The 26,152-nt window shown below is 40.4% G+C and overlaps 1 protein-coding gene across 6 annotated transcripts in view; it reads left to right on the forward strand.

Annotated features, from left to right (window-relative positions):
* DOCK3 (dedicator of cytokinesis 3) overlaps positions 1 to 26,152 on the forward strand; it is a 185,773-nt gene that overhangs the window by 66,900 nt on the left and 92,721 nt on the right. For all 6 annotated transcript variants that reach the window (XM_054281259.1, XM_054281253.1, XM_054281254.1 and 3 more), the window contains exons 7-9: positions 1,436 to 1,520; positions 9,109 to 9,150; positions 11,437 to 11,591. In XM_054281259.1, coding sequence (XP_054137234.1) covers positions 1,436 to 1,520; positions 9,109 to 9,150; positions 11,437 to 11,591 — 282 coding nt within the window. The remainder of the gene's footprint in view (positions 1 to 1,435; positions 1,521 to 9,108; positions 9,151 to 11,436; positions 11,592 to 26,152) is intronic.

Below are 26,152 nucleotides of genomic sequence, written 5' to 3' on the forward strand. Positions count from 1 at the left end.
CTGAGCTGTATTTTGGAGATGTGAGGGTTTAGGGATGTAAATAAAGAAGGAAAACCTGCTTAGGCAAAGGTTCAAAAAAAGAATTATGGAGTTTGGAAACTTCGGGGTAACATTTAAAAGCACCTTGGTGAGCAAAGGTAGCTGAGCTTCCTCCAAAGAGCTGCTTCTCCCCAGCTGTTGTTTTAAGCCAATTGCTCAGAAAGAGACACTGGATTGCCTGGAGCCTTCTGTTATTGCTCCACACAATTACTCTACAGTACCAGAGAGGTTTTTCTCAATAAAATTTTTCATTTGCCATCAGGAACAAGTCTGTGCAGAATGTTTCCCTCTCTGATTACAAAATTAAATTGGCTTCTGCTTTTCTTTTATAGTTTGTGACAGGAGTGCCACAGTAATTCGTGAGGGCACCTCTTCTGTTTGGATTTTTTCTTTAAGACTGTTAAGAATTTCAATATAAAATGTCTGGAAGTGAAGTATCAAAGTTATATAAGGCTAAAGCAGGAAAATGGTTAGTTCATGTGTTGGGTTTCTTAAAAATTTACTCATAATAATAATGTTTAGTGTAGCTTTTTATTGTAATGCTCAGAACTCCTTGTGCCTCAGAAACTGAAGAACTAAGGAGCAAAACTTGGGGTTTGTCACCTTTAAGGTTGTCTTGTTCTGCAGTCTACAGTTATTAATAAATCATTACCTACAGTTATTAATAAATCATTACCAGTTTGCATTTATTTGTCTGGATAAAGAATATCTTATTCTGTCTGCTCCTCCTGTGAAGCTGTGACCTGAACTGCCTTCTCTACAGCTGAATTCCTTAACTTGTCATCTTTGCACTGGTATTTTTTTTGTCAGTTTATATAGTTGATTTAAGTTGATTAATTCTCTTCAGAATAATTAAAAACATTTTGTGTGTGTTACAAGTACAGATTAATATTATTGTTATTGCAGTTATTGTTTATTACTAACAAAAATTACTGTGTTTACATGGGGGTGAAGTTTTATGAGCACCAGGAATATCAAAGCAGCTTCCCAAGACTCAGAATCTGTTGGCACATTTGAACAGGACTGTTAATGGAACTTTTTCATTATGTAATGAAGGATCTTTGTCAAATACTTCAGCAGCAAACAAAGTATGAACTCTATTTGCCTGCTACATTTCCATGTACAAAATTACCTTGTTTTGAGTACTGCACCAACATATTGGCCAAAAGCTTCTCCTGCATTAATTGCCAGAGCTCCACTGAAGTTGGGGAACAAAAGCTAACAAATTTGTGGGGGGATTTTTTGATATTTGCATTAAATTGTCTTTAGAATTGTTGAATGGCTAACAATTGCAGTAGGACTGGAATAGCTGTGTCCCTGCCCTGGAGGAGGCACATGCAGGAGGTGCTGTGACATTCATGTTCCTTACTGACACTGCTCCTTCCTTCTCTTGCAGACATTTGGGCCTTGACTTAGTTCCACGGAAGGACTTTGAGGTTGTGGATTCAGATCAGATCAGTGTGTCAAACCTTTATAAAATGGTAAGAAATTCTATGGGAGGTTGCTCTGAGTTTTCACTGTGAGTGGGAAAGAAGGGAAAATGTTTTTATTCTTTACTCTTACATGTTTCTTTGTTTCCAATGGTGTTGTAAGTTAAATGTCTTCATTTGCACCCTGATCCCCACAGCAGTGTCTCTCCTACCCTTAGCAGTGGCATGCTTTGATACATTTTTGTTTCAATTTACAAAGTAACATGCTGTTAACTCTTGGAAGGTTCTCTGAGTCCACAAAGCGTGTGAGAACCATTATTTGATTCCTTGAGCAGATTTGCAGATGAAGAATACTTAAGTGAAAAGTCTGGTTTTGTTGTTGCATAGATAATAAACATCTTTGCCCTGTTGCAAAGACTTCTTGAGCTCACAAAAAAAGTGAGAGAGGAGAGAGACCAGTGCATTAGTTAATTTAGACAAAACTAATCCTTGAACATTAAGGCCATCCCTGTTGTATGTCAGTGCTCCTTGGAAAGCATAGAGTTTATTTGAATATTTGGATTTTCAGGTGAAGCAGTACAATTCCTTCACTGGAGTGAGTTCCAAATGCTGTCATTATTAGTCACTTGTACAGTCCTGTTTGTACATAATGAAGTTGAAGTTGTTTGGGAAATGTGAATTGTGCCATTAGTGAACTGTAAAGCCACTGATGCATTTTACTAGCTATGTTTGGATTCTCTGTTAGTAGGACTAATACAGATAATTTTGGTTTGGATTATGATGTAACTGTAGAGGAAGAAACAATATGTATAATTCAGAAAAGTGAATGAAAACCCTTCCCCAGATGCTGTTTTATCAACAAAAAAGACAAAAAACCCTCAGCAATTACTTTGTACAATTTCTTCATTTAATATCTTCCAAAGAAAATAGTTGTTTCCTACATCATGTTATTAGTGTGTCACTCACTTCTAGGAAGCTTTAAATTTCCTGTTTTAAAACAGTTTTGACTTTCAGCTATTTAAAATTAGGGGCAGAGAGGTCCATGGTTTGGTGATGGGTTTGGTTGCAAGATGTGACTTTTGCTTAAACCAAGGGCATGTTTTGCAAACAAGCTGGGTGCTGTTGCTTTGGATTATTTGCACTGTATAACAGTGGATTTCATGGAAAGAAGTAAGAATTATTGCATAAGAAATATGAAAGTGCATCAATCTATAGTGCTAATTTTTATAGCTTGTTCCTAATTTGCCATGGTCTGAGGAGAGTTTGGTGCCAGTACAGCAGAGATTTCCTTCAGCCCAGCCTGGAAATAACTCTGTAGCAAATTCCATCAGTGAAGACTCAGGGTGTGAGATTAGTTGCTAACTAAGGATTGGTTTATTACTCTGAGGTTTATTCTGCACATTTTTTTACTCTGAATACTTGGAGTACTGCAAATAGGCAATATTTATTGCCAGAGCAGCCTGATTATGTCACCCTTAGTCCTGTGACTGTCTCTGTGCTGCTCCACGCTGGGCAGGGCTCAGGACAGCACCATTACTCACTTCACACTTCACTGCTGCTGGGGTCTGTGGATGCAAGAGGACAGTGCTGTCTAATCACATCTCTTCACAGTCAGGAGGCAATTTCAGGGACCAAAGCAGCTGAAAACCTGTTACTTTTTTTAACTTAAATTTGGTAAAAAATGAAGGAAAGGTATATTGGTGACTTAGGTTGTTTTAAGGGTTATTTCTAATGTGGTTTGGGGATTGTTTTTATTACTTAACAGAAACCCAGGGAGAGAATCCTCCTTATTTGTGACAAAATACTTTATGGATTCTCAAATGAGCAGTGATGTTTTACATTGAAAATAATCTTGCAGGAGTAGTTGTGAGAGCCAAATTACTTTCTTATATTTTCAGGATTGTAGGATGTTAAATGTAACATAGAAAACATTCATTAGCAGAGCAGTGGGTGTGGTAACATATCAGACTTTTCTCTCTGTGACACCAGAGACTCAAACACTTTTTATTCAGCCATTAGACTTAGCTCTGCTCTCCTTGATAAACTGTAAGTTGTTACATTTGAGCCTCTTTTAGCTCTCATGTTTCATTGCTGGGTGTGTTTGTGACTGCTGGCTGATGCTGAATTCATCTCTCTGGCAGAGCTGTTGTGCTCTGAGGCCTTGCACATCCTGCTTCTCCACGTTACTCATTCTGAAGCTAAATGCCAGTGGCTGCAGGATGCACAGCACTTGTCAGGAATTGTTGTTTTGCTCCTGAAGGAAAGCAAATTGCCCTTTCCCTATGACAGTGTTTGTGACTTTAACCAATATGACAGAACACTTTTTAAAAATACATATTACTTTTGAATGGTGGGAAAAGATGTTCTCAGAATTGTGCCACGGAGCTCAGTGCTGGAGCTGCCCCTGGATTGAAGTTGTCATTTAGGAACACAGAGTCCTGCAGGATGTCAGGAACACTTGGATGGCACATTTTAGTGGAAGGGTTACAAGACACAAATGTCTGAAGTCATTTCACAAATCAGAAATGTTCAAAGCTGGTGATTAATTATGTTTAGCTTTTCTATAAGGTTGTTGAAGTGGGTGTGTGTCTTCAGGACAAGTTCAGGAGGTGCATGGAAGGCACAGCTGTTGGCTGTGTAACTGCTGCAGCTCAGGCATTTCTTCCAACTGTGTGAGAGAAATGCCATGAGTTCACCAGAGTTCCTAATTAAAAAAAAAAAATAGAGTTCCTAAATAAATAATTTCAAATTAATGCTGCCTTCACTTCTGAACTGTTTATACTTTATTCAAATGGTAAATGTGATTGGTAAGATGGAATAGGCAAGAAAATAAGAATTCACTTACCCAAAACTCTTCTAGATCAGGAAAACAATTGGGCACAAACTGGACAGAATATCATGAAATCTTTGTTGATTTTCTTTTTTGATTTTCTTGGTTGTTCTTTGTAAAACAAAGCAGATTGACAGAGAACAGGTTTGTGTGTGTTGGGTTCTAAAGCCCAGTAAAAAGTCAGATGAGAGTATGAAGGCAGAAAGCAGTTAAAGACTGACTTGGGAATGGTGGGATTCACTCACCAGGCATTGTTGGGGAAGGAATGAGGAAGAACAGCACTGAAAACTGATACTGATAGATAAGATACCATGAGAAAGAGGTTTGATGAGAAAGTGGAGGTAAGGAGAATTGATAGTTCTTTCAGTAAATTAAGAACAAAATCACAAGATGCTCTCTAACAGGCCAAGTTGGATAAATTCAGAATTCTTCATTTTCTCCAGGCATTAGAGTGAAAGGGAAATTGAGATTACTGAGAGCCAGTTTACAAGAACAGAATTATGGAGAAGTATAATAGAATAGCACAAATGGGTAAATAGAAAAATTAGGCAATGCACAAATTCAAACATAATGAGCAAATGTGGTCAATTGTATCAAGAAACAGTTCTATATAAATAACCTGGTACTAACTGGGAAGCTAAAAGAAAGTTTTTATACTGGGAAAAACCAACTGGCACATGATGCAAGAAAATAACAGGGCACTTAATGTCCTTCTTGCCTCCTGAACTCTGGTAAGGTGGTAACTTTCTCAAAAAATTTTCAGTTGCAGAGGATTTGGAGCTCTGTACATTCCAGTTGGGATCCTTGGAGAAGCCATATCAGACATGTTAGTGATAACCACTGGGAAGATGGATAAGGTTCCAGAATACCAGCAAAGGGCAAGCCAATTTCACACTTTAAGAATAGATGATGGAGGAGGAACTGGTAGTTTTTGTCTCCCTGTAAAAAATGCTGGAAAATAATAATAATAATAGAAAATAATAATTACATGCAGCAAGGACATGAGTATTAGTGAGTGTGAACTTGTACAGAATAAGCAATTTTTTCAATTTCCAGAACATAGATAAGTCTAGTGGATGGAGGAGAAGCAGCTGATACCATATTTAGATTCTGGTAAAGGTTTTAAATGTTTGTTTTAATTTAAATTCTCCAAAGGTCCTTAGTTCTAAATGAAATGACTGTAATGTAAACACAGAGCTAATTAGAAAACACATACCAAAAAAAAAAGAATGGTTGTCAATAATTTGATTAAATAGGAGGAGGGATGAATTAGCTGAATTTCTTGGAGTCATCCTCCATTTTGTAGTACTTCAAGTTTAATGTTTAATTAAGGACTAGATGCTGAAATAATGAATCTGCTTACTAAAGACACAAAATCACAAAGTTGGAAATGGTCTTGCTGATTCTTTCAGTGGAGGCAAGGATCAGAATTCCAAATAATAGAGAGAAATTTAAGAAATTATGTGAAAAATATAGTATACCAGGGAGAATCATAAATGTAAGGTTTTAACTCCTGCAGTCAGTTGTTGGCTCTGAAGTGCAGATTGAGACACTCCAAGTTTAGGTGGGTTTGTCGAGGAGATTTGAGATTATCATGGAATCACAAGCTGAATTAATTAATCTTTTCATCCTAATGATGGATAAGAAAAGGATCAATAGGCCTAGGTTACAATAGCAAGGAATCAATCTAAGCATCAGAAAACACTTTGATGCAGAAAGATCTACTGAACATTGTGTCTGTTAAAGTTTGCACAACCTTTGCAGACAACTATTTTTGGGGGAAAATAAAGGTTAAACTGATTTTTATTTTTTTTTTAGAATAAAGATAGATAATTTCTTAACAGTTCTCTTTTTATATCACTTTGGAAGGCCTTTCAGGTTGGAAGGGGCCTCAGGGATGTCTAGGCAAACTTTCTGCTCTCAATGCAAGGTCAATACTGAACTCAGACCAGGCTGCTCAGTGCTTTGTCTGGTTGGATGTTGAAATTCCTCAAAGGAAAGGATGGGATGTTGCCATGGCTGCCCTGATGGGGTTAAATTTTGCCTTGTTGGAACATTGGGGTATCCCATGGTGTAGTTGATGACCACAGTATTTTGGCCAATGTGCTGTGCAGCTCTGGGGAGAGCCTGGCTGCCTCTTCATGCTGGGAACTTCATGGTTACAGGAAGGCTGCCTCAGGTCACCTGCAGACCTTCATTTCTCCAGACTCAAAATGCTGCATTCCCTGCATGCTCCTTGTGCTGCTTCACTGGCCTTTGCTGAATGCAGTATTTCAGCTGTAGTTTGCTCAGTGCTGAGCAAAAATGAATTAATGTTATTCTAGTCTGCTGGCTCCATTTCTGGTAACAGAAACAGTAAATTGTTAAATGTCCCTGGTGCCTGAGTGCTCCCCTGACTTCCGTTTGACTTGCTTTAGTAGGACCCTGCCAGTCTGCTGCTTCCAGACCCGTGACAAATACACACCATCAGCCTCTACCTTTGGAGCCCGAAAATCCTGTTGTTCATTAGGTTTTTTTAATCAAATAAGGTCCATGAAGGTGTAAGTTTATAGCTTGGGTACAGGAATGTTGTGGGAGACTGTGCTGAGGGCCTCACTGAGCTGGGGAGACACAGCAGCCACTAATCTTCCCTCATGTACTGATTTGGTTATTTTACCTTGGGGGAATCACTTGATCCAGCATAATGTACCCCTGATAAATCCATCTTGGTTATTTTCAGTCACCCTCCCATCCAAGTACCCAAAAATGGCATGTACCCTCTGGGCACTCTGCCTGGCCAGAGGCAAGGGCACATAAATGAACTCAGTCAGTGACTGCATTGTTATAACGTGGTCCTGAAGCATGAAAGCAGAGAGTTAGTCAAATCTAATCTTTTGGTTGTGGAAAAATATAAAACCTGAAGTTTTTACCACTTATTGTCATAGATTTACCTCATAGTGTACACTCTGTAAGCAGCAGTGTTTGCTGATGAATCTCTTCAGACCACCTCTCATATTTGTGTTGCCTGAGTGTCTCACTTTCTTACTTGGATTTAGAGATTAATGTAATCAAAAGAAGTCAGGACACCTTGAATAGCTTCAATAACTGGTCTTTTCTATGCCAGCTGATTCTGAGTGGTTGCAGGTGACAAAAAGATGAATAGGCAACTCAGCCAACTTGAAGGCTTTTAACATTCAGAAGATGATGCAGTAGTTACATAAACAATGGAACTGAAGATCATTATTTTTCCTCTGAGAGTGTGAATGAGGACATTTTTATAACTGTGAATGTAAACAGATGTCCAAAAATGCCATTTAGAATCACAGAATTGTTTAGGTTGGAGGAGACCTTTAAGATTGAGCTCAACCATTTCCCCAGCACTGCCACAGTCCCACTGACCCCTGTCCCCAGGTGGCACAGCTACAGGTCCTCTAAATCCCTCCAGGGGTGGGGACTCCACCACTGCCCTGGGCAGCCTCTTCTGATGCTTGACAATGCTTTGGGTGACAAAATTTTCCCTAAAACCAATCCAGTAGTGAGGGGCCCAAAGCTGAGGACAGGATTTGAGATGTGGCACCAGCAGTGTCACATCCAAGGGCATCCTTGGCCAGCTGGGCCCACTGCTGCTGAGGGATTGCAAGGGGCTCAGTGAGCACTTCTGGCAGCCCCCTCAGCACCCCAGCACCTCCCTGGTTTGTTCTGATTATGAAGAATATATAATATTATCTATAATATATATAAACATAATATTATCTATTATATTATATATAATATATCTCTCCTTTGGTGGTAAAAAGTCCTGTTTGTGTTCTGGGTGAAAGACTGCATTGTAGTTTAAGAGTATTGCCAGATACATTTTGTGGACAATCTTTTGCTTTCACCTCCTTTGAAGCTTTGTGTTTGTCTACAGATCTGCTAATTCTGATACAGAGTGTAAATGTTTGGTCAGAATGAGATGTGGGTTTGTAATAGGAGGAGGGAGGTGGGGAGAATAAAGAGAGTATTTAATAGTGTGTGGCAGTGTCAATGTTAATATTGTGGTTTGAAATGCTAATATTAAGATGATGTGCAGGGAAAGGCATGGCAGAATCATTAATGATGGGTTTTTTTAAAGCTCTCTGAAACCTTTTCAATTTAGATTAGTATTTAAATCTCCCTTTGGAGATTAAATGGCTTCAGTGAGTCTTGCAGTCCATTTTCTGATTATAACATCTCCTTCTAGCATAAAAGGCTTTAAACACAGCATCATCCTCTGAGTTTTTAGACATGTAGCTCTTTATACTGATTCTTATTTACAGGTATTGGGCAGCTAAAATTGTAGAAGAGTCTTTAACCAATTTTCAGGATTTCATTTTTTTATTAGAGAAAAAGACTTAACAACCTCTAAAATCCATCTTTCTTTCTAGATGCCTGTGTTTTTTAACAAATGCACCTTTCCACAGACAACATACCAGGAGATGAGGATTAGTGGTGAGGTATCTTCCCATTTAGCAGGACAAGACAGAGATTATACAGAATAATGAAATTTTCCAACACTGTAATAGCATTTCTTTTTGAAATTCTGTCTGACTTGTGACAGCCTTTTACTTTAAAAGCTCAGGTAAATACTCCCTGTAAATTCAAATAGATATAAAAACAGCTTAACTGAGAAAAGCCTTTAGGAAGGCAAGTGGTCTTGTGAGTGATGATACACTGAAAAAAAGGCATGAAAAGTTGGTAATCATTTTGATAGTGATATTTTAGAATTACTGTTCTAATGCTATATAAATATAATGTAAATATTTCTTACTTTTAAAAAGGTTTAAATTTTACTATTTTGTGTCTCCGCAGCATTTGTCAAGTAGACACAGTGTCCAGCAGAGCACATCACAGGTAAATACCATCCGTGTTTGAATTTTTATTGTCTTTAAGTTCTTGGTAATGTAGGTAAAGGTATGATGGAGATTACTGGGTAAGTCCTTACCCACAGAACACTTTCTCAGAAGATTCCCAAGTATTTAAGTCACTAAGGTCCTTCTTCAAATTCCATTTAGGTCTCTTTTCCTGAGCTTGTAACTGTTGTTCTTAAAAGATACAATTGTGGAGAGAGATCAAAAACCTCCCTGTGCCCCTGTGACTCTTCTGTCCACCTGCCAACGCATGGCTTAGTGGCTTCTGTTCCACACATCCTTTCTGTGCTGATATAATCCTGTCCTGGTCATGGAATCTGGCTTTGATCTTTACAGAGATCTGTGCTTCCACAGGTACCTGTCTTTAAAGAATGAGGATTTCCTTGGGTTTAATTTTAAGTCCTGAACAAAATTCCTTTTAAACGAGTACAAACCTGAATTGTAAGTCTGGAAATTTAAGATTTTTTTTTGTTAGACTGTACCTGTCTGTGCATTCAGAGGAGATGAGCATAGAGAACTTAAGATATTTATGCAACCTGTTTATTGAGATCAGCATGAATGGATGTAAAGGGTTGTAAAAACTGAAATCCTACATTTGCTTATACTCTTTTTTTCCTTTGCCACCCCAGCATTCACTGCTGTAAATAGGTCCTGATATGTTGAGCCAAAATGTAAACCTTTCTATTATTTGGCTTGATTGGTTGCTCATGTTATCAACCCTTGTTAAGTTTTTTTATACCTGCAGGACAAACTGGCCTGTTAAGCTTTGTTCTAAGTCATGGATTGTTTTTGAGAGGAAAATGTCCTTAGGATTAAGTCCCAATGTTCCCTCAGCACTGCCAAGGCCACCACTAAACTCTGTCCCTAAGCACCACATCTACACATCTTTTAAATCCCTCTAAGGATGGTGACTCCAGTGCTTCCCTGGGCAGCCTGTTCCAGTGCTTGACAACCCCTTCAGTGTAGAGTCTTTCCCTAATATCCAATCTAAACCTCCCTGACACAACTTGTTCCTTGAGAGAAGAGACCAACCCCCACCTGGCTACAACCTCCTCTCAGGGAGCTGCCCAGGGCAATAAGGTCACTCCTGAGCCTCCTTTTCTCCAGGCTGAGCCCCCTCAGGTGCTCCTCATCTGACCTGAGCTCCAGACCCTTCCTCAGCTCCATCCCTTTCCCTGGAGAGTCTCCATCACCTCAGTTCTTCCTTGGAGTGAGGGGCCCAAACCCCAGGATTTGAGGTGTGGCCTCAGCAGGGCCCAGTACAGGGGGGCAGTCACTGCCCTGGTCCTACTGGCTGCAGAAATGACCTCTAGAGGTGAATTGCAGCTGCTCAAAAGAAATAATGTAACAAATGTTACTAACAATGCTTTAAGTCCATCTGCTTTAAATGGAAATCATCAGGACCCACTCCAATACCATCTTATAATTCATTTTCAGTACCAGAATCAAAGCAAAATTTGAGAAATAGGATTGACTTGGTTTACTTGATAAAATCAGATTTCCAATGCATAAACCATTTATTTTGTATCTACTTGGTTATCACAGTTTCATCAATCTATTCAAATTAGAAACATTAAAAATAGAGGCAGAAAGCTTAATCTGGCCCCTATCTCTGAGGCAGAATATATTTGAGATTAAACTTTTACTTGAGGGTGAGAGGAGAGCAGGATCTCTGCTCAGGTTGGTCTGTTCAGGTGTCCTTTCTATGTGAGGAGGTGCCAATGGTTCAGTGTCCTTTCTGTGTGAGGAGGTGCCAATGGTTCAGTGTCCTGTCTGTGTGAGGAGGTGCCAATGGTTCAGTGTCCCTTCTGTGTGAGGAAATGCCAATGGTTCAGTGTCCCTTCTGTGTGAGGAGGTGCCAATGGTTCAGTGTCCCGTCTGTGTGAGGAGGTGCCAATGGTTCAGTGTCCTTTCTGTGTGAGGAGGTGCCAATGGTTCAGTGTCCTTTCTGTGTGAGGAGGTGCCAATGGTTCAGTGTCCTTTCTGTGTGAGGAGGTGCCAATGGTTCAGTGTCCTTTCTGTGTGAGGAGGTGCCAATGGTTCAGTGTCCTGTCTGTGTGAGGAGGTGCCAATGGTTCAGTGTCCTGTCTGTGTGAGGAGGTGCCAATGGTTCAGTGTCCTGTCTGTGTGAGGAGGTGCCAATGGTTCAGTGTCCTGTCTGTGTGAGGAGGTGCCAATGGTTCAGTGTCCTGTCTGTGTGAGGAGGTGCCAATGGTTCAGTGTCCTGTCTGTGTGAGGAGGTGCCAATGGTTTTCCCTGTTTGCCCCAGGTGGACACCATCCGTCAGCGGCACGGGGAAGCCTGCCGGATGCCAGTGCCTCATCACTTCTTCCTCAGCCTGAAGAGTTTCACCTACAACACCATTGGAGAGGACACCGATGTGTTTTTTTCCTTGTACGATGTCCGGGAAGGCAAACAGATCAGGTAGGAATTTGTCAAAGAGCTAAAAAGCTTCCTAGGAAAAGAAAAGAGTTGTGAGCAGAGCAGGTACAATGCAGATAAACACAAGGGGTGTTCTTGTGGCCCAGCTGGAAGGACAGAGCTGGAACATCAGGAACTGCTGGCCCTGCAGTTCTTACATGGGAATATCAGACTGCTCGTTGCATAGGAAATTTAGTGATGCATTAAAGGCACAGAACAGTTGAATTTTTTAGTTTTCTGACTTTGCCTCCAGACATTACAGAAGCTTCTTCCTTAGGGTTATTGGTTAAGAAGCACAAATAATGACAGAGCCAGGCTGTGGGGCTGGTTTGAGAAGGGACTGCTGTGTGCCTCTGTAACTTTCCTCCACTCCTTGCCTTCCAGGCCTGTCACAAAACAGCTTTTTCTCCTCACTGTATTGCTCTCAACATAAACTCTTAACATTCATCCCTATATCTGTGCTCTCAGTTTATTGAACTAATTGGTACCAGTGTTAGCAAACATGAGATGGGCTGGCTTTTCCTCTTACAAGCATGTGTTTTGAAAAGATCAGGGTATGTAACGGAGCATTGCAGCATTTATTTTGTGTCTTGGAAGTTTAGCAGATGCAGCTTGGTCTGATCTGAAGAACATCATATTTGTGCAGTGTTCTGAGTTTTGGTAAAAGCATTTCCTGGCATTCACTTGCTGCCATAGTCAAAACTCTCCTAGTTTTCAGCAATTAGATTTAGATATTTAGATTTGTTTCTAAGTGAGGGAAGAGCCACAGAATGTTCCTTCCTCTCTTAGGAAGAAAGCTCAGAGTAAGTGAGAACAGTTTTGTAACTCTTCAGAGTACATCAAACTGAAAACTGGTCTGTATTAGAAAGCTCTGATGACCTGATGGTATTCCTGATATCCAGCTTAAACCTCCCCTGCACAGCTCCAGCCCCTCCCTGCTGTCCCTGGGCACAGAGAGCAGAGATTGGTTCCCTCCCCTGCCCCTCAGGAGGATGCTGGAGGCTCCACTGAGGTCTCCCCTCAGTCTCCTCCAGGCTGAACAAACCAGGGGCCCTCAGCTGCTCCTCACAAGGCTCCTCCTCCAGGCCCTTCCCATCTCTGCAGCTCTTTGGACACTCCAGTGGATGCAGTTTAGGATGTGCCTATGATTCCTCTCTTGAGAGAATTACCAGAAAATAGCTATTAGGAGGGAAAGGTGAAAATGGAAAACCAAACAGAAAAGATTCATCCAACTAGTTCCTACTGCAAAGCAATAACATATTAAATAATTGAGATGAGAAAAGCTGCCAGGATGAGGAAGGGGCAGGCAGACCAGCTGCTGCCAGCAGAAATTGCTTTGAAAGGAGATGAATTGTCTTGGGCTGCAGTTTGTATGTAAACACTGAGTGCAGAGCCTTAAGGAAAGGGTTTTGCCAGTGATAAAAAAAAAAGGAAATAATCATTATAATGAGGAAAAGCACAGAGTGGTCCAGGCAAATTTAAATATATATAGTAATGCTTTTTTGTGCAAACAGTTGTTATTACTTAGCTCTTTGTATTAAGCATCAGTGGTCTGCTATAGTGAAAACAGCATAATTTTTACATTTTCCTACATCCCAAAGAGTGCTGGGGAAGAAATGTGTAATGAGGCTGAGCTCTGTTTTGGAGAAGAAACCAGAAAACAGACAAACACATTGCTACAAATTCAGAATGATGTTTTTATATCTACTTTAAAACATTTTCTCTCCTCTTGGGAAATAGTACATTAAGGTAAAAAACCCAAGCAAGGCTTCTGCACACTGCTCTCTAAATGAAAGGGACAAATTGACTTCTGAAATGGTTTGGAGCTTGATAAATTTCTTACCCAAGCAGCTCATGCTGGAGGCTGAGTGGCTTTCAGCGTTACTGCCTTGGACATGTGCTGGATTACCAACCTCCCTGAGCCTGCTGGTGCCAAGAGTTGTTTCCCAGGGAGGTTAAGTGAAGAATTGCTGAAAGTTCCAGTGTTTTTCAAGGGCTGAAGCAACAGCATGCACCAGGTGGGGATTAGCAATCAGAAGGTTGGAGCAGCAGCTGAAATACCTTTTGAGATGATTACAGATTCTGAATACAAAAATGTTCCTGTGTTTAATGGTTGTCAGCAAAGGAGGAGCAGGCAAAGGGTGACAGTGGGGAGCTGTGGACAGCAGGAATAACAACACTGCCAGCAGAGGGGTCAGATCTAGAGGTAAACACAAGGAAAAAGTTACTTCACTTTTAATCTGACAGAAATATAGAAAGTAATACTTCTAAGTAAATAGAAATTGAAGGCTCAGATTTAAAAAGGGATTAAAGCTTATTTGTCTGTTTTAAAGTATTTGGGATTTCTTTTTTTCTTGAATACAAAAGACACTAGTCTTGCAACTTTGTGACTCATCTTTAATACCTCAGTTGGTTTGCTGAGTGGAAGTTACTGGAAAATGAGGTGATAATTGATGTAGTTTGGATTATAGCCAATGATTATACCCCATTGTGAGATATACCTTGGGATGAATGTCATGGAGTGATCCAGTTGAGAGTAGCAGCAGAGAAAATATTACTGTAAAGATGGTAAACTCAGTAGGGAAGGTGCCAGTAAAGATCAAATAGAGATAGGTAAACTGATATGGAGAAAAGAGATTTGAGAGTTGTATGTTTCTGAATGATACTGTTAAAGAGCACAAAAGCAAATTGTTTGAGTATGAAGGAAAAATTAAATATATATGGAGACAACAGAAAGTCTGTGTCATGTTGGAAAGGCAGTATAAAACAGGACAAATGAAATTGCACAAACAGGGATGGGAAGAGACAGAAACTTGTAGAAAAAATGCAACTACTAAAGGGCATCAAGGACGAAAAACCAAAAGAATAATTCTATAATGCTTTACCAGCAAAAAACCTTTTTTTTTTTTTACAAAATGAAGAAATAGCTGAACAGATTAAAGGGGACATTAAGCCATGAGCAGATGTTTCCAAGATAGCTGGCGTATTTAATGGCTGCTTTGCCTCAATCTCTCTAAGAAGGTCAGCTGCAATCCGATGACAAATGTGAAAAGTTGTGGAACAAATAAACTACTTGTTAGCACTAAGAAGCTAACAAGATGGTAAGTAAAAGTCAACATAGATTTGTCAAGCACAAATCACATCAGAGCCAACTAATTTTGTTCTGTTATATGGGAATGCACCTCCTGCCTCAACAGAAGAGAAGTATTAAACTTGATAGAATAAAGAGATACAGGCTGCATTAACTGCTCTAAAGGAGCTGGAAACTGGTAGACAAAGGCATGCAAAGTGTTATCTGTGCTAGAAAGATGCAACAAATAAGAGAAATATTTACATTTCTTGACCTTTTTAGCATGATTTTGATAGTGAAAATAAATTCAGTAAAAGATTGAGGTTTAGATACCTACATAATAACTCTATTTTTCTAGGAAATGGAATTATGCAAAACTTAGAGAAATGACACATTCAGAGGTATGATAGTGGGATTTTTTTTCTGAAAAGAAGCTTGTTAAGTCCATTCTAACTGTCATAGAATCCCAGAGTGGTTTGGGTTGGAAGGGACCTAAAAGGCCATCTCATTCCTCCCCCTGCCATGGGCAGGGACACCGTCCACTCACCCAGGCTGCTCCAGCCCAGCCTTGGACACTCCCAGGGATCCAGGGTTTCTCTGGGCAGCCTGTGCCAGGGCCTCCCCACCCTCACAGGGGAGAATTTATTCCTGATATCCCATCTAAACCCCCACTCTCAGTGTAAAGCCATTCCCCCTGGTCCTCTCACTCCAGCCCTTGTAAAGAGTCCCTCTCCATCTTTCCTGTAGGCTCCCTTCAAGTTCTGGAAGGGGCAGTTAGGTTACCCTGAAGCCTTCTCTTTTCCAGGCTGAGCAATCCCAGTTCTCTCAGCCTTTTGAGTAAGGAAAAGGATAAATAAATTTCCATCTTATTTTTTCTTTATAAAGTTTGTGTTTAAACATGTGAGTGTTTTTCATTCTGCCTGCATCTTCAACCAGTTACCCTATTTTACACACCACTGGGATTTAAAATTTTCTTGTCATCTAGAAATATCCTTAATTATGGAGAGTGAATAGAACAAAAGAGAAACTCTGATGTGATTGAATTTGAAGATCTGGGGGCCTAAGCAGTAATTATGCATGGGAGATGGTGTTGTGCATATTTCTGCTGGTAACTCCTCCACCTGCCTCCTCCTACTCACTGAGCCTTTGCCATTCCTGTTATAGCACCGACCTCGTCGTGACTGGGGGACTGGGAGATGTGCTCAGTGCCTGTGCTGCTGCTGCTGGGACTCACTGAGCAGGTCCATGTGGGCATTCTCATACACAAACTGTTCAAACCCTTTGTTGAGAGACCAGGTGTTCTCTGCAGTGTCTGTTTTAAATATCTGCCATGTCTCTGGGTTGAGACAGGATTGTAAACACTGCAACACGGGCTAGGAGTTTGATTGGGAAACCTCTATTTCAGTGTTCAAATCTAAAAGCTGTAGCCAAAATGAGAAAAAATGTAAGCTTGCTCTTTAAAGCTCTTGCTAATAGGTGATACAGAAAGATGTTTTTTGTGGAAATGTTCTCAGCTTGTGGGTGGATGATGGGGAGAATGTGAGCAGTACAGTCTGTCCCAAGTCTTGTCTTAAGGATTTAGCACCATTGACAAAGCAGTTCTCAGGAGAGAAACATGGTTTGGAAACATAATTATGGACTGAAAAAACGCCCTGGGTCTACAGCAGGATAGTTGGATTCAGCTGCTCAAAAGTCATCTGACATAAAATCATCTGCCCCTATTTTTCAAGGCTGAGTCAAATGTTCAGTGGCAGTGTTTGGCTGTTAGTACTGCTCTGCAGTGGGGTTTGGTGGTAACTGCAGAGGCAATGGAGATAATGATTTCCTATTTGTAACTCCTCTCTGGATCTTGGGTCATTTTTCAACCAAATTATTTTCTGTGATAAAAATCAGCAGACAAATGTGTAAATAGTTCAAGATACTAAAGGGATAAAATTATTAGAGAACGTAGTTATCTATTTAAATGTGTCCTTGTAAACAAGTAAACTTCTGGGGCATGACCAAACTGGGTTTGGTTTAATCAGTGTGTGAGTGTTAGAAGTTTTCTCAAGCTGCTACTCATTTGTACAACCTAGTCCTGTAGAAGCCCCAATACTGCACTTGAGTGGCCAGGGGAGACTGGAAGAAGAGAATGTTTGTGCCAGTGTTTAGGTAGAGTAGAATGAAATGCACCACTTGGAAATGCTGGATTTAGAAATGATGAATTTGCAGGGAATTTGATTTTCACTCTTTCTGTAGTAGGAGTTTCTGAGCCACAGTATTCCTGGTTCAGACGTCAGAATACAAATCTGTACCAAGCTGCTGAAGGTTACCTTGACAAATTTGACAGGAATCCCTCATCTCTGTTTGTGTTTGTTGATGGCCGTTAGCTCCATGGTTCTCATCATCATTTAGTTTTTTGGGGGTTTTTTTATTCCTTTTTAACTGTCAATAGGAATGTATATCAGCTTCTAAAAAATGTTAGCAGGAGCAGTGTAGCTAAAATTACATTGTGCTTACACATGCCATCTTGAATAATTTTCCTGTAGCATTTGCTAATTGCAGACAATTACCACTCAGGAGCTTTCATTTCAAACACTGTGCCAACATGTGAAATGCAATGGCAAATTTCCCACAGGTCCTGTCCGAGAAGGGGTTTGAGTCCCCTCAAAGCTCTGATGTGCAGGATCAGCATCCTTAAAGCAGGAACGCCTGTTCAGAGCAGCCCTGCCTGCCCAAGCCAGGGCTGTAGAACTTGTACATGTTCTGGACACCAGAATCTGCTTGGGCAGATGGAGAGAGGGGGGCAGGTGGAATAAAAAAGGGTAAGACTGGCATTAATAAGGTAAGAAAGAGGAAAGAAGGGTCACTGGGTAGATAAATACGGTTGAAGTTGAATAGCTGAAGGAGAAGTTGTTAATTAACATGGAGGGATCTGCAGTAAAAACTGTGTCAGCCTGACTGCATTCTCTCCCAGGAGGTGGGACTGACCTGAAGATCCTTTTTCTGAATTGTTTCTCTCAAGTAATGGCTCTGGGAGTGCTGGGACCATGTGTAGGCATTTATCCCCAGTTAATTGCTTTAAAATATTATCATGTTCCTTTATTGCCAGTTGCTATGTAAGGAAGTAGAAAATTATATTTTACTTTTATTGTGCAATATGCGCTAAATTTTCCTTTTGTTATGTTTTTAATAGCGTAGCTATTTTAAAATAGAAAAGTTATCTCATTTACTGTCAGCATAATGATTTGGCTGCTGGGAAAAAATAACTTTGTATCACTCAGAATTATTCCTTTAATATTCAGAAAATTTTCTTAGGGATTAACCTTACCAACTAATGAGTTTTTTCTTCTGCTTAGTCATGAAAAAACCCATCTTTATATTTTTACCTATATTTTAGCAATCTGATCTATTGGGATAGCTAATCCTCCATCAGCTCCTCCTGTACTTCAGTTTGTTATGGCTTTAGTATTTCAAGGGAAGTATTTTCTGAGTTTTGTGCAAGAGATAAATTCATAGCAATAGTAATGGGAGCAGCATGAGCTTTTCACCCTTCTCAAGGTGAACTTCCTCAAAAGCCAAGCAGGCATTAAGAAATATTGCTACCTACAGCAAAGGCCTTGTTCTGCTCACTGCAGTGACCATGGAAAATCTGTGTGTCTCCAAAGTCTGCTGCACACAGACAGCTGGGACAAAGAGCCTTTCTGGTAGAATATAGAACTTCTGAAAAATGCAAGTTTTGTCATCACTAAAGGCAAAACCTGTGGAGTATTTTATAAGGCTTTTTGGTGGGTAGATTTTTAGGAAAGGACACAGGAGGAATGATGCATTTTCATTTTCTTTATTGGTTGCTTCAACTGACTTTCATTACCTGGATCTCTCTGGAATCTGCATTTGCTTGGTTTTCCTATTTATTCTCTGTCTTAATAGTGTATGCAAAAGAAACTGCTACTGTCTGGATTTGTGTTTGAAAGTTGCTGTAAGACATGTAAGTGGTGTTATTAAATTTGTTAATTCTTTTCTATAAGATTATTATTTTCCCTAGTTCCTATGGAATTATTAATATGTAGCTATTCCAAAGCAGGAGCTTTTACAAATATCCATCTTATTTTGAATGTCTCACCACCACCATCCTCCTTCCCCCACTAGTGGGGGCTTTTTTTTTTGGTTGGGGATCAAGTATGATATACAAATAGGCAGGGATATAGAGTTTTCAGGGTTATTTTGATTTTTTAGCTGTTAACAGAAAGAAATCAATGAGTTGCAGGCATTGGAACTTCCTCCCTTTTCCTGCTCAGGAGGAATTGACAATGTGTTGTGAACACACAGCTGGAAGAAATTCTGCTCACGTGAGGGGCAGCGGGGAAATCTGTGTTGTTTAAATGTGTAAGTGAGCTCAGAGAAAGCACTTCCAAGTGATTTTCTGTCTGTAGGAAGGTTCAGTGGATGGAATTTTCTTGTTGTGCTTCAGCTCTTTCTGTGGGGAAATTCCCCCTCAAAAGCCAGGTCTGTGTTCCTGACAGAAGTTGTCATGTGCAAAGCTCTTGTAGAGCAGATATTAAACGTGACAGCTGCTGTACCAGACCTCAGAACCATTAGCTTCTCCCAGGGTAGAGATGGTGATAAAATCCTTATTCTACAAAATACCTGTAATCCAAAATTAGAAGCCCTTCCTGCAAAGCTTCCCTCACCTGCCACCTGGCAGGGTCAGTCTGCCTTGCCTTCCATTAGTTAAAATCACCATCACTGGGGAATTGCACTCAATGACTGAAGTCTCTCTCTCTCTCTCTCTTTTTTTTTTTTTTTTCCTTTTTAAATAGAAGCCTTTTCTAGTTGACAGAATTCCTTTCAGGAACAAAAATATGTACCTTTCATGATGGAAATAACAGAAAAATCCTTATGGTGGTGTCAAATGTTCAAGTGTGGCAGAGTCACGAGAAGCCAAGGAGAATGTAATTGGTGCTTAGCTCCCTTTCCCCTGCAAGCCTCAATAACACTTTAACATTGTGGTGGTTTTCCCTTGAACGTGGCAAGAGAAATGACAGGTAGTTATTTTCACTATTTTCTGTTTCCATGGAAACCCAGTGTTTGCAGTAACAGTCTTACTGTAAGCTCTGTAATCCTCCCCTGGGGCTTCTCGCCAATGTGGTAATTTAATAATTCATGAGCATTAAGCCCGAATTTGCTAGGAAGCAAACTGTGTTGCTTGGAGCCGTTTTCTCAGGGCCAGATTGATTTCCCTCACAGATTCAGTGTTCTTTTCTCTAAGATGTCTTTATAAAATACACTCCATAAACCAAAGCAGTGTACTGTGCCTCAGTTGTTTGTGCAAGCGGGGTTATTGCAGAGCTTCTGGACAAGACAGCTCAGGAAAGAACTCTCCTGCCTCCCCCAGCAAAAGAAAGGGGAAAAACCAAACACACTGTGTGAGCACTTGCCTGAAAAGGAAGATTGTTAAAGAAAGATTGTTAAGCAGTCCATGAGTCACTGCTGAGACAGTGAGCAAACTGAAAGTTCAGCAGAGGTGATGCTCCTGTCTCCAGGGCTCGGCAGTGACCGCTGTCCATGATGGATTGCTCAAACACTGCTGGGATCTGGGACATGCTGGTGGTTTACACTGGAAGTGGGAATTGAGTTCTTCACAGACGTGGGTCCATTCTGTACACATGCTCTGGCTTCCTCTCACACTGAGAATGGAGACTCATTCTGTGGAGCTCTGGGAGATTTTGTTATTAGGTCAGTCTTACAGCAGCTGTAAGAACCTAATTTTTTTCCCCAAGAGGATGAGCAAAAATTAGCAATTCTAAAAGATAATCATGATGAACAGAAAATAAACTTGAAAAGCTTTTTCAGAGGATACTCCTACTGCTTAAATAATCTTTCAGGAGCAAAACCAATTCTTTTTCACAATGGGAAATTACTAAAATGTCGATATAGGTGCGTGCTTTCCTCATGAACATGAGACCATGCCCATGAAATAGAGATCAGAAGGCCTGAAGTGAGGCTTGTGTCCTTTTTAGAAAGTTCCTACAGAGTGTTCTCAGAAGTATCAGGCTGCAGTGCTGTCCTGATGTGACCATTTCAATCACTGACTGTGGTAATGTTCTTGCAGTCGACAAACTCGAGAGATTTGAACAAATTTCCAAATTCCAATATCCAGTTTGGCCAATGGAATGAAAATAAAAGTCTATTTTTTTCTTCTGTGAAGTTGTGCAAGCAAATATGAGAAGTCTCATGTGGTTATCATTAACTGTATTGCAGGGTGCAGCACAAATGGAAAGTCAGGACAGTAGAGCCTGATTTTCCCTCAGCCTCCAAATAGGATGGTGGAGCAGTAATTGCTTTCTGGAAAACTGGCTAATGCTTCTCTCCTGGGGCTTTAAAACTTCTGCTCTGCTGGGTCAGTGCACTTCCTTTTTGATACAGGAGCAACTTCCCAAGTTAATCCATGCACATATTAGCTTGACCAAACTGTAAGGTTTTGAGACTGTAGCTCAGTTTCTCTCCCCTTCCCATTCCCACCAAGCCCCAGGGATCTCTTTCATGGTGTTTCTCTTCCAACTTAATTCACGTTTTGAAACAAGCTCCTTTTTTTAAGAAAATGCTTTGATCCTATACCAGTAATTCCTAACATAATTCCATTCATCTGGCCAACATATTGTTCTTGTAGAGCTTGTACACACAGGGGCAGGAAGAATGCAGTGTTTGATGGCACTGTTGAGGTAAACTTCCTGACATGTGGTGTGTGCACCAAGACTGGGATATTTTGAGGGGAATTGTTGGCAAGGTTTAATTGCCATAGAGTGACCAGCTCATCCCAAGCTCTCTCCTGGATGGGCTGTGTGGAGCTTGTTCAGGAGATTTATCTGGGACAAAATAAGGTGCTTTTACAGTAGCACCTTCAAATGTTTATGGTGTTCATATGCCAGCTCAAATGCTAGTCTAGAATTATTGTCAGGCATGTTAACATTCTTTAAAGAAAAGATGGACATTTTTCAGGAGGGAGGGCAGAGGAGAAATGAAATAATATCATGGTTATCATTTGTTTTTTAACCAGTAACACTGAAGGGAGATGAACTGTCCTGGCTAGGCAAGTGCTTGTAACTTATTCCTGCAAACTTCTGGCTTCTATGGCAGCATTTTCAGATTTTTGTTCCTGAGTTTGTATTTTGCATGCAGGCAAGGTTTTACATTATACTGAAAATGTCAGAAAGAAACCTGGGGAGGCACCAAGAGAAGATCAAAGTCTAAAATACAAGTTGTCATATGATCTTTTCCACTACCACATTACCCCTTCCCTGAGCACTTCTTCATGTGTCATGGACCAATATGTATTTTTAAAATAACCTGTGTTCTTAAAAGAGTTGGCCACATGCTGAATTGTGAAAACCCAATTAAATACAGCTTCTGAGAAACGACTGAGGTATTTTTAATAATATTGGGGGTTTTCAGTGTTTCCCCCAGTTTTCTCTGGAAATAAGAAGCACTGAGGAGAATAAGAAAAACTAGGGGGCATTTGTATATTTGTACCTTCTGCCTTTCAGTGGCACATTGGAATGGAGAGGGTGAAGGAGGTTTTGTTTCTGGGAGAAATAGCTCCTGGACCATTACTTAAGACGAGGGAAAGGTATAAGATGTGAGGTTTCTGCCTAAGGGGATTGAAGCCCTAATGTGCTGCTGTTACTGCTTCAGAAAACCAATCTCCTATTCTTTGTTAAAGAATTAATTTTTTTTAGTCTGTGTTCTTTATCACCAGTCTGTAGGGGGATAAAATATAAGAAAATAAAGATAATGTAGAAGGTAATCTTACCCCTAAGGAGCTGCAGCTGGGCCAATTATCAAAGATTAGGAACAAGCCTGGCTTTAACAGGCCACAGCTGTAAGCAATGAGAAGAAGATGCTGTAAAAGAGTGGGGTGGCTGGGTGAGAAGGGGAACTGGAGTCAGTGGCTGCTCTGTGAAGAGGAAAGAGTCAGTGCTCTGAGGAGCTGCCCATGAGGAACACCAAGAAGGTTTGGAACTTTTGTTTCATATGAAACTTGAAACAGAAAATTGAATTGGAGACTGGTGTTGTCATCTTATTGAAGGGGTCTGTACTTTGGCATTATGCATCCATTAATGCTCTACCTACATTCCCAAACTGATGCTTAGTCAGGATTTTTGCCTTGAAACCCCCCCAGTAATGAAATGTGCCCATGAATGAATACAAGGGTCTCACCAGTCTAGCCCAAGCTCTTTGCCAGCCCTTTCCTTTTGTTGTCATCTTCACACATTGTGTGAAGAACATCGCAAACAAACCTTAACAACAAAAACTCCCTGGGGGCACAGTGCCACTCCTGCTCACCAACAGGAAATTTTGTCCCTGTTTGCCCCCTTTTTCATGCTGAAAATGTAACATCCCAACCCAGTGATGGCTTCCTTCCTTTCTGCAGAGTTCAGTATGGTTCTGCTTTTCAGTCACTTTGGGGAAGCCAAGAAGTCAGACACTACTCTCCTTTCATTTTTCCTCCTTTTCAAGTGAAGGAACAAAAAGCTGTTTGACTTTGCTTGTCAGAGCAGTGGTTCTTATATTTGAGTAGCTGTAGCAATTGCTAATCATGAGAGTGATTGTAAATCCTGGCTTAGTGCTGCACAAGAGGTGGCTTCACTATGATGTGAATTAGCACAGGAGGAGATGCTGCAATTAGAGTAATTGAGGCTTACTTATAGCATATAGGAGGAAGAGGAATAAATAAGCTTTTGTTTAAGATACTGCTTCTGATGTGGCACCTCTTGGGTCTGAGCTCAGCAGGGTAAAATGTTGATTTTTTTCTCAGTTTTGATGAATTTATCTCCAATTTTATGCAAAAGAACTGATTTTGTTGTATATTCAGAATAGCTGAAAACTTATTGGGTTGTTGGTTTTAGTTGTGGGTGTTTTGTGGGTTTTTTTGGCTTTGGGCAGCAGAAGGATCAAGCAGTCAGATTGCATCTCAGTACCTCCCATGCTTCATTTCCACCACATTTGGCAGTTATAACTACTGGGTTTTTAATTAATTTCCACATGGAGTTTATTCAGATTTGATATTTCAGTCTTACTAAACTAGCATTTATTGTTGCCTGAATTCTGTGCGTGCTCTCGTCCTTGTGCAGAGAGTAAAATGAGGAAAAGACACACTGGAGACTCAACTTTTTCCAAGGACGTAGCTCTTAAAAGAAGAAATTAAGCTACTGCATTCCCATTAAGTTTCTTGACCCTAAATATGTGTATTTTTGTCTAAAAGCAGACCTGCAATGATAGATGAAGGCAGTGGATTTTCAGGTCATTGGAAACAGGGTTATTCTTCCAGATTTGCTTTGACATAGAAATAAATTTGCAGTTGTAAAATGGGAAGCAGCTGACTAACTAGTTCATAATGTGGGTCACCAGTGTAAAAAAGGTTCCAGTCCTGTTCCAGCAACCCTGACAGTATCAGCACCACTGAGACCTTAGCAGAATAATAACAGAACAGCAAAATAGTAGTAAGCTGTTCTTGATCAGTAGTAATATCAAAGATTAGAGGAATGCTGGAGATGAGAAACAAACCCACAAGTTTAGGAGAAGTGATGTGAAAGGAAAAGAGGGAGTACTGGAGCTGGCTTGGTCCTTTGGGGTGGCCTCTTGGCACTGCTGCCTTGTCACTCTCTGCCTCCTGTCCTTGGATCTCCTTTGGCCAAATGCCTCTTCCTGTTCCACAGTTCTCAAATGCTGCAGTTGACTCAAAGTCCCTTTAATTATTTATTCCCACAAACTCAAGAGGACTCTAAATTAAGGGAAGGAATGTGAAGGTTGTTACTGCCCTGGTGCTGGAATAAGGGAACACGTGATCAATAGGCAGGTGAGGGGTGGTGGCTGCCTCATTTCTTGAAAAGCACTGGAATAGGGGGACAGGAACCAGATTTTCTCCGTGGCTTTAACAAGGAAAAGATGAATTGCAAATGTTTAAAGATTTCCACTTATTAATGGAGGAAAACCTTGCAAGAGACCATCAAGTGAATCTCCAGGATATCCCTCTTTGGGTGCTTTAAAAGCACACTAAGCAATCTTTTGTTAGTGAATGAAACCCATACAGGCAGCTCAGCTCAAAGACTTGGCAGCCCCTTCCCTGCCATTGTCCGAGGGACAGTCTGCACAGGATTTTGTGGCACACAGTACTGCATTCAGCTGCTGTATGAAAATGAAATGCTCATTAGAGCTGAAATAAAATAATTTAAAAAACCCGTTTTGAAAGTTCAAGACTACATCTTACTGGAAATTTAAAATACAATATGTAACATTGATTTATGTGTTAGCTGTGAAGATGTAATGTTGTTGTAATGTGACTGTCAGTGTAACATTGTGAAGGTCTAGTATTGTCCTGCTCTCCACTTAACACATCACAAAATTACTGAAAGAATGGATTTTACCATGTCATTAAAGCATTTGGTGAAATGGTCTTAACTTACTGACATCTCAAAAGAATTGTGACATATCTGTTTCTTATGGATTTCTTTGTGGCATTTCAGCAGTCTCTGAGGTTATAAGCATTGGTAGCAAATTAATTAAAATTGTAAGTGAATGAGGTTGTGGGATACATGGAGATTGGAGTAATAGTGAGTGACAGGGCGAGTGAAACAGCCAGAGAGGGATGATCTGGATTGCTGAGCATCATTTACTTACATAAATTATCATGCAAAGGTGTATAATGAGATGTATGGGTCATGCTTGAGAATTAAGGACCATTTCAACAAAAGTAATAATTCTGAAAATATCTCAGTGTTTATAATGGACAGCTCACATGAGCTCACATCATAAAGCTGTGTGGAAGGGCTAAGAGATGATGTCTGATAAATCACAGTTACACAGAGCAGGAGCCTGGCTTTGCCTGTGTGGATCCCCCAAATGTGTGTGTATTCATGGTGCAGGTGGTCTCAGTACCAGACTGTTATAAACTTACAGCTTTAGAACTGTTCCTGAAATGCTGTTGAAAAATTTCGCTGTGGGTGAGTTCTACAAAATGATTCCAGCACTTTTTCTTGGATTTTTAATGGTGTTTAATTCTTATTTGTGTGTGGGGATATCACTGCTATCCCTGCCCTGCAAAAAATGAGTTTCTCTAAAGGGCTCTTTAATGCAGAAGGGTGACAAAAAGCAGTGGCTGTGCACTGAAATGAGGCATTTCCCATGGCCCATGTGCTTTAACAGCAGGGATGAGTGGCCCTTGGAGCAAGCTGCCAAAGGAGGTAGTGTGAACTCTGGACTTTCATTTTCTTCAGGCCAAGGCTGGATAATGTACAGGCAAATGTATCTAATGAAGGTTACTGGAGTTGATACAGTTGTACTGGATAGGATTGAAAGGGTCTGTGATTATTGGAAGATTTAATAATCTCTCTTGAAAGCTCTCTCTTTATTTCTGTGAAAATCTAGGAAGAAAACTGTGGTCAGTACTTAGGGGGCTGTTGCACACTAGGGAAAAATTGCTCATCAAACTTACTTTTACACATAAATTCTTTGTCTT

This window comes from Melozone crissalis, unplaced genomic scaffold (genome assembly GCF_028551555.1).
Source record: "Melozone crissalis strain CALT ecotype California unplaced genomic scaffold, PUWL_Pcris_2 ptg000029l_1, whole genome shotgun sequence".
NCBI classification, from domain to species: Eukaryota; Metazoa; Chordata; class Aves; order Passeriformes; family Passerellidae; genus Melozone; species Melozone crissalis.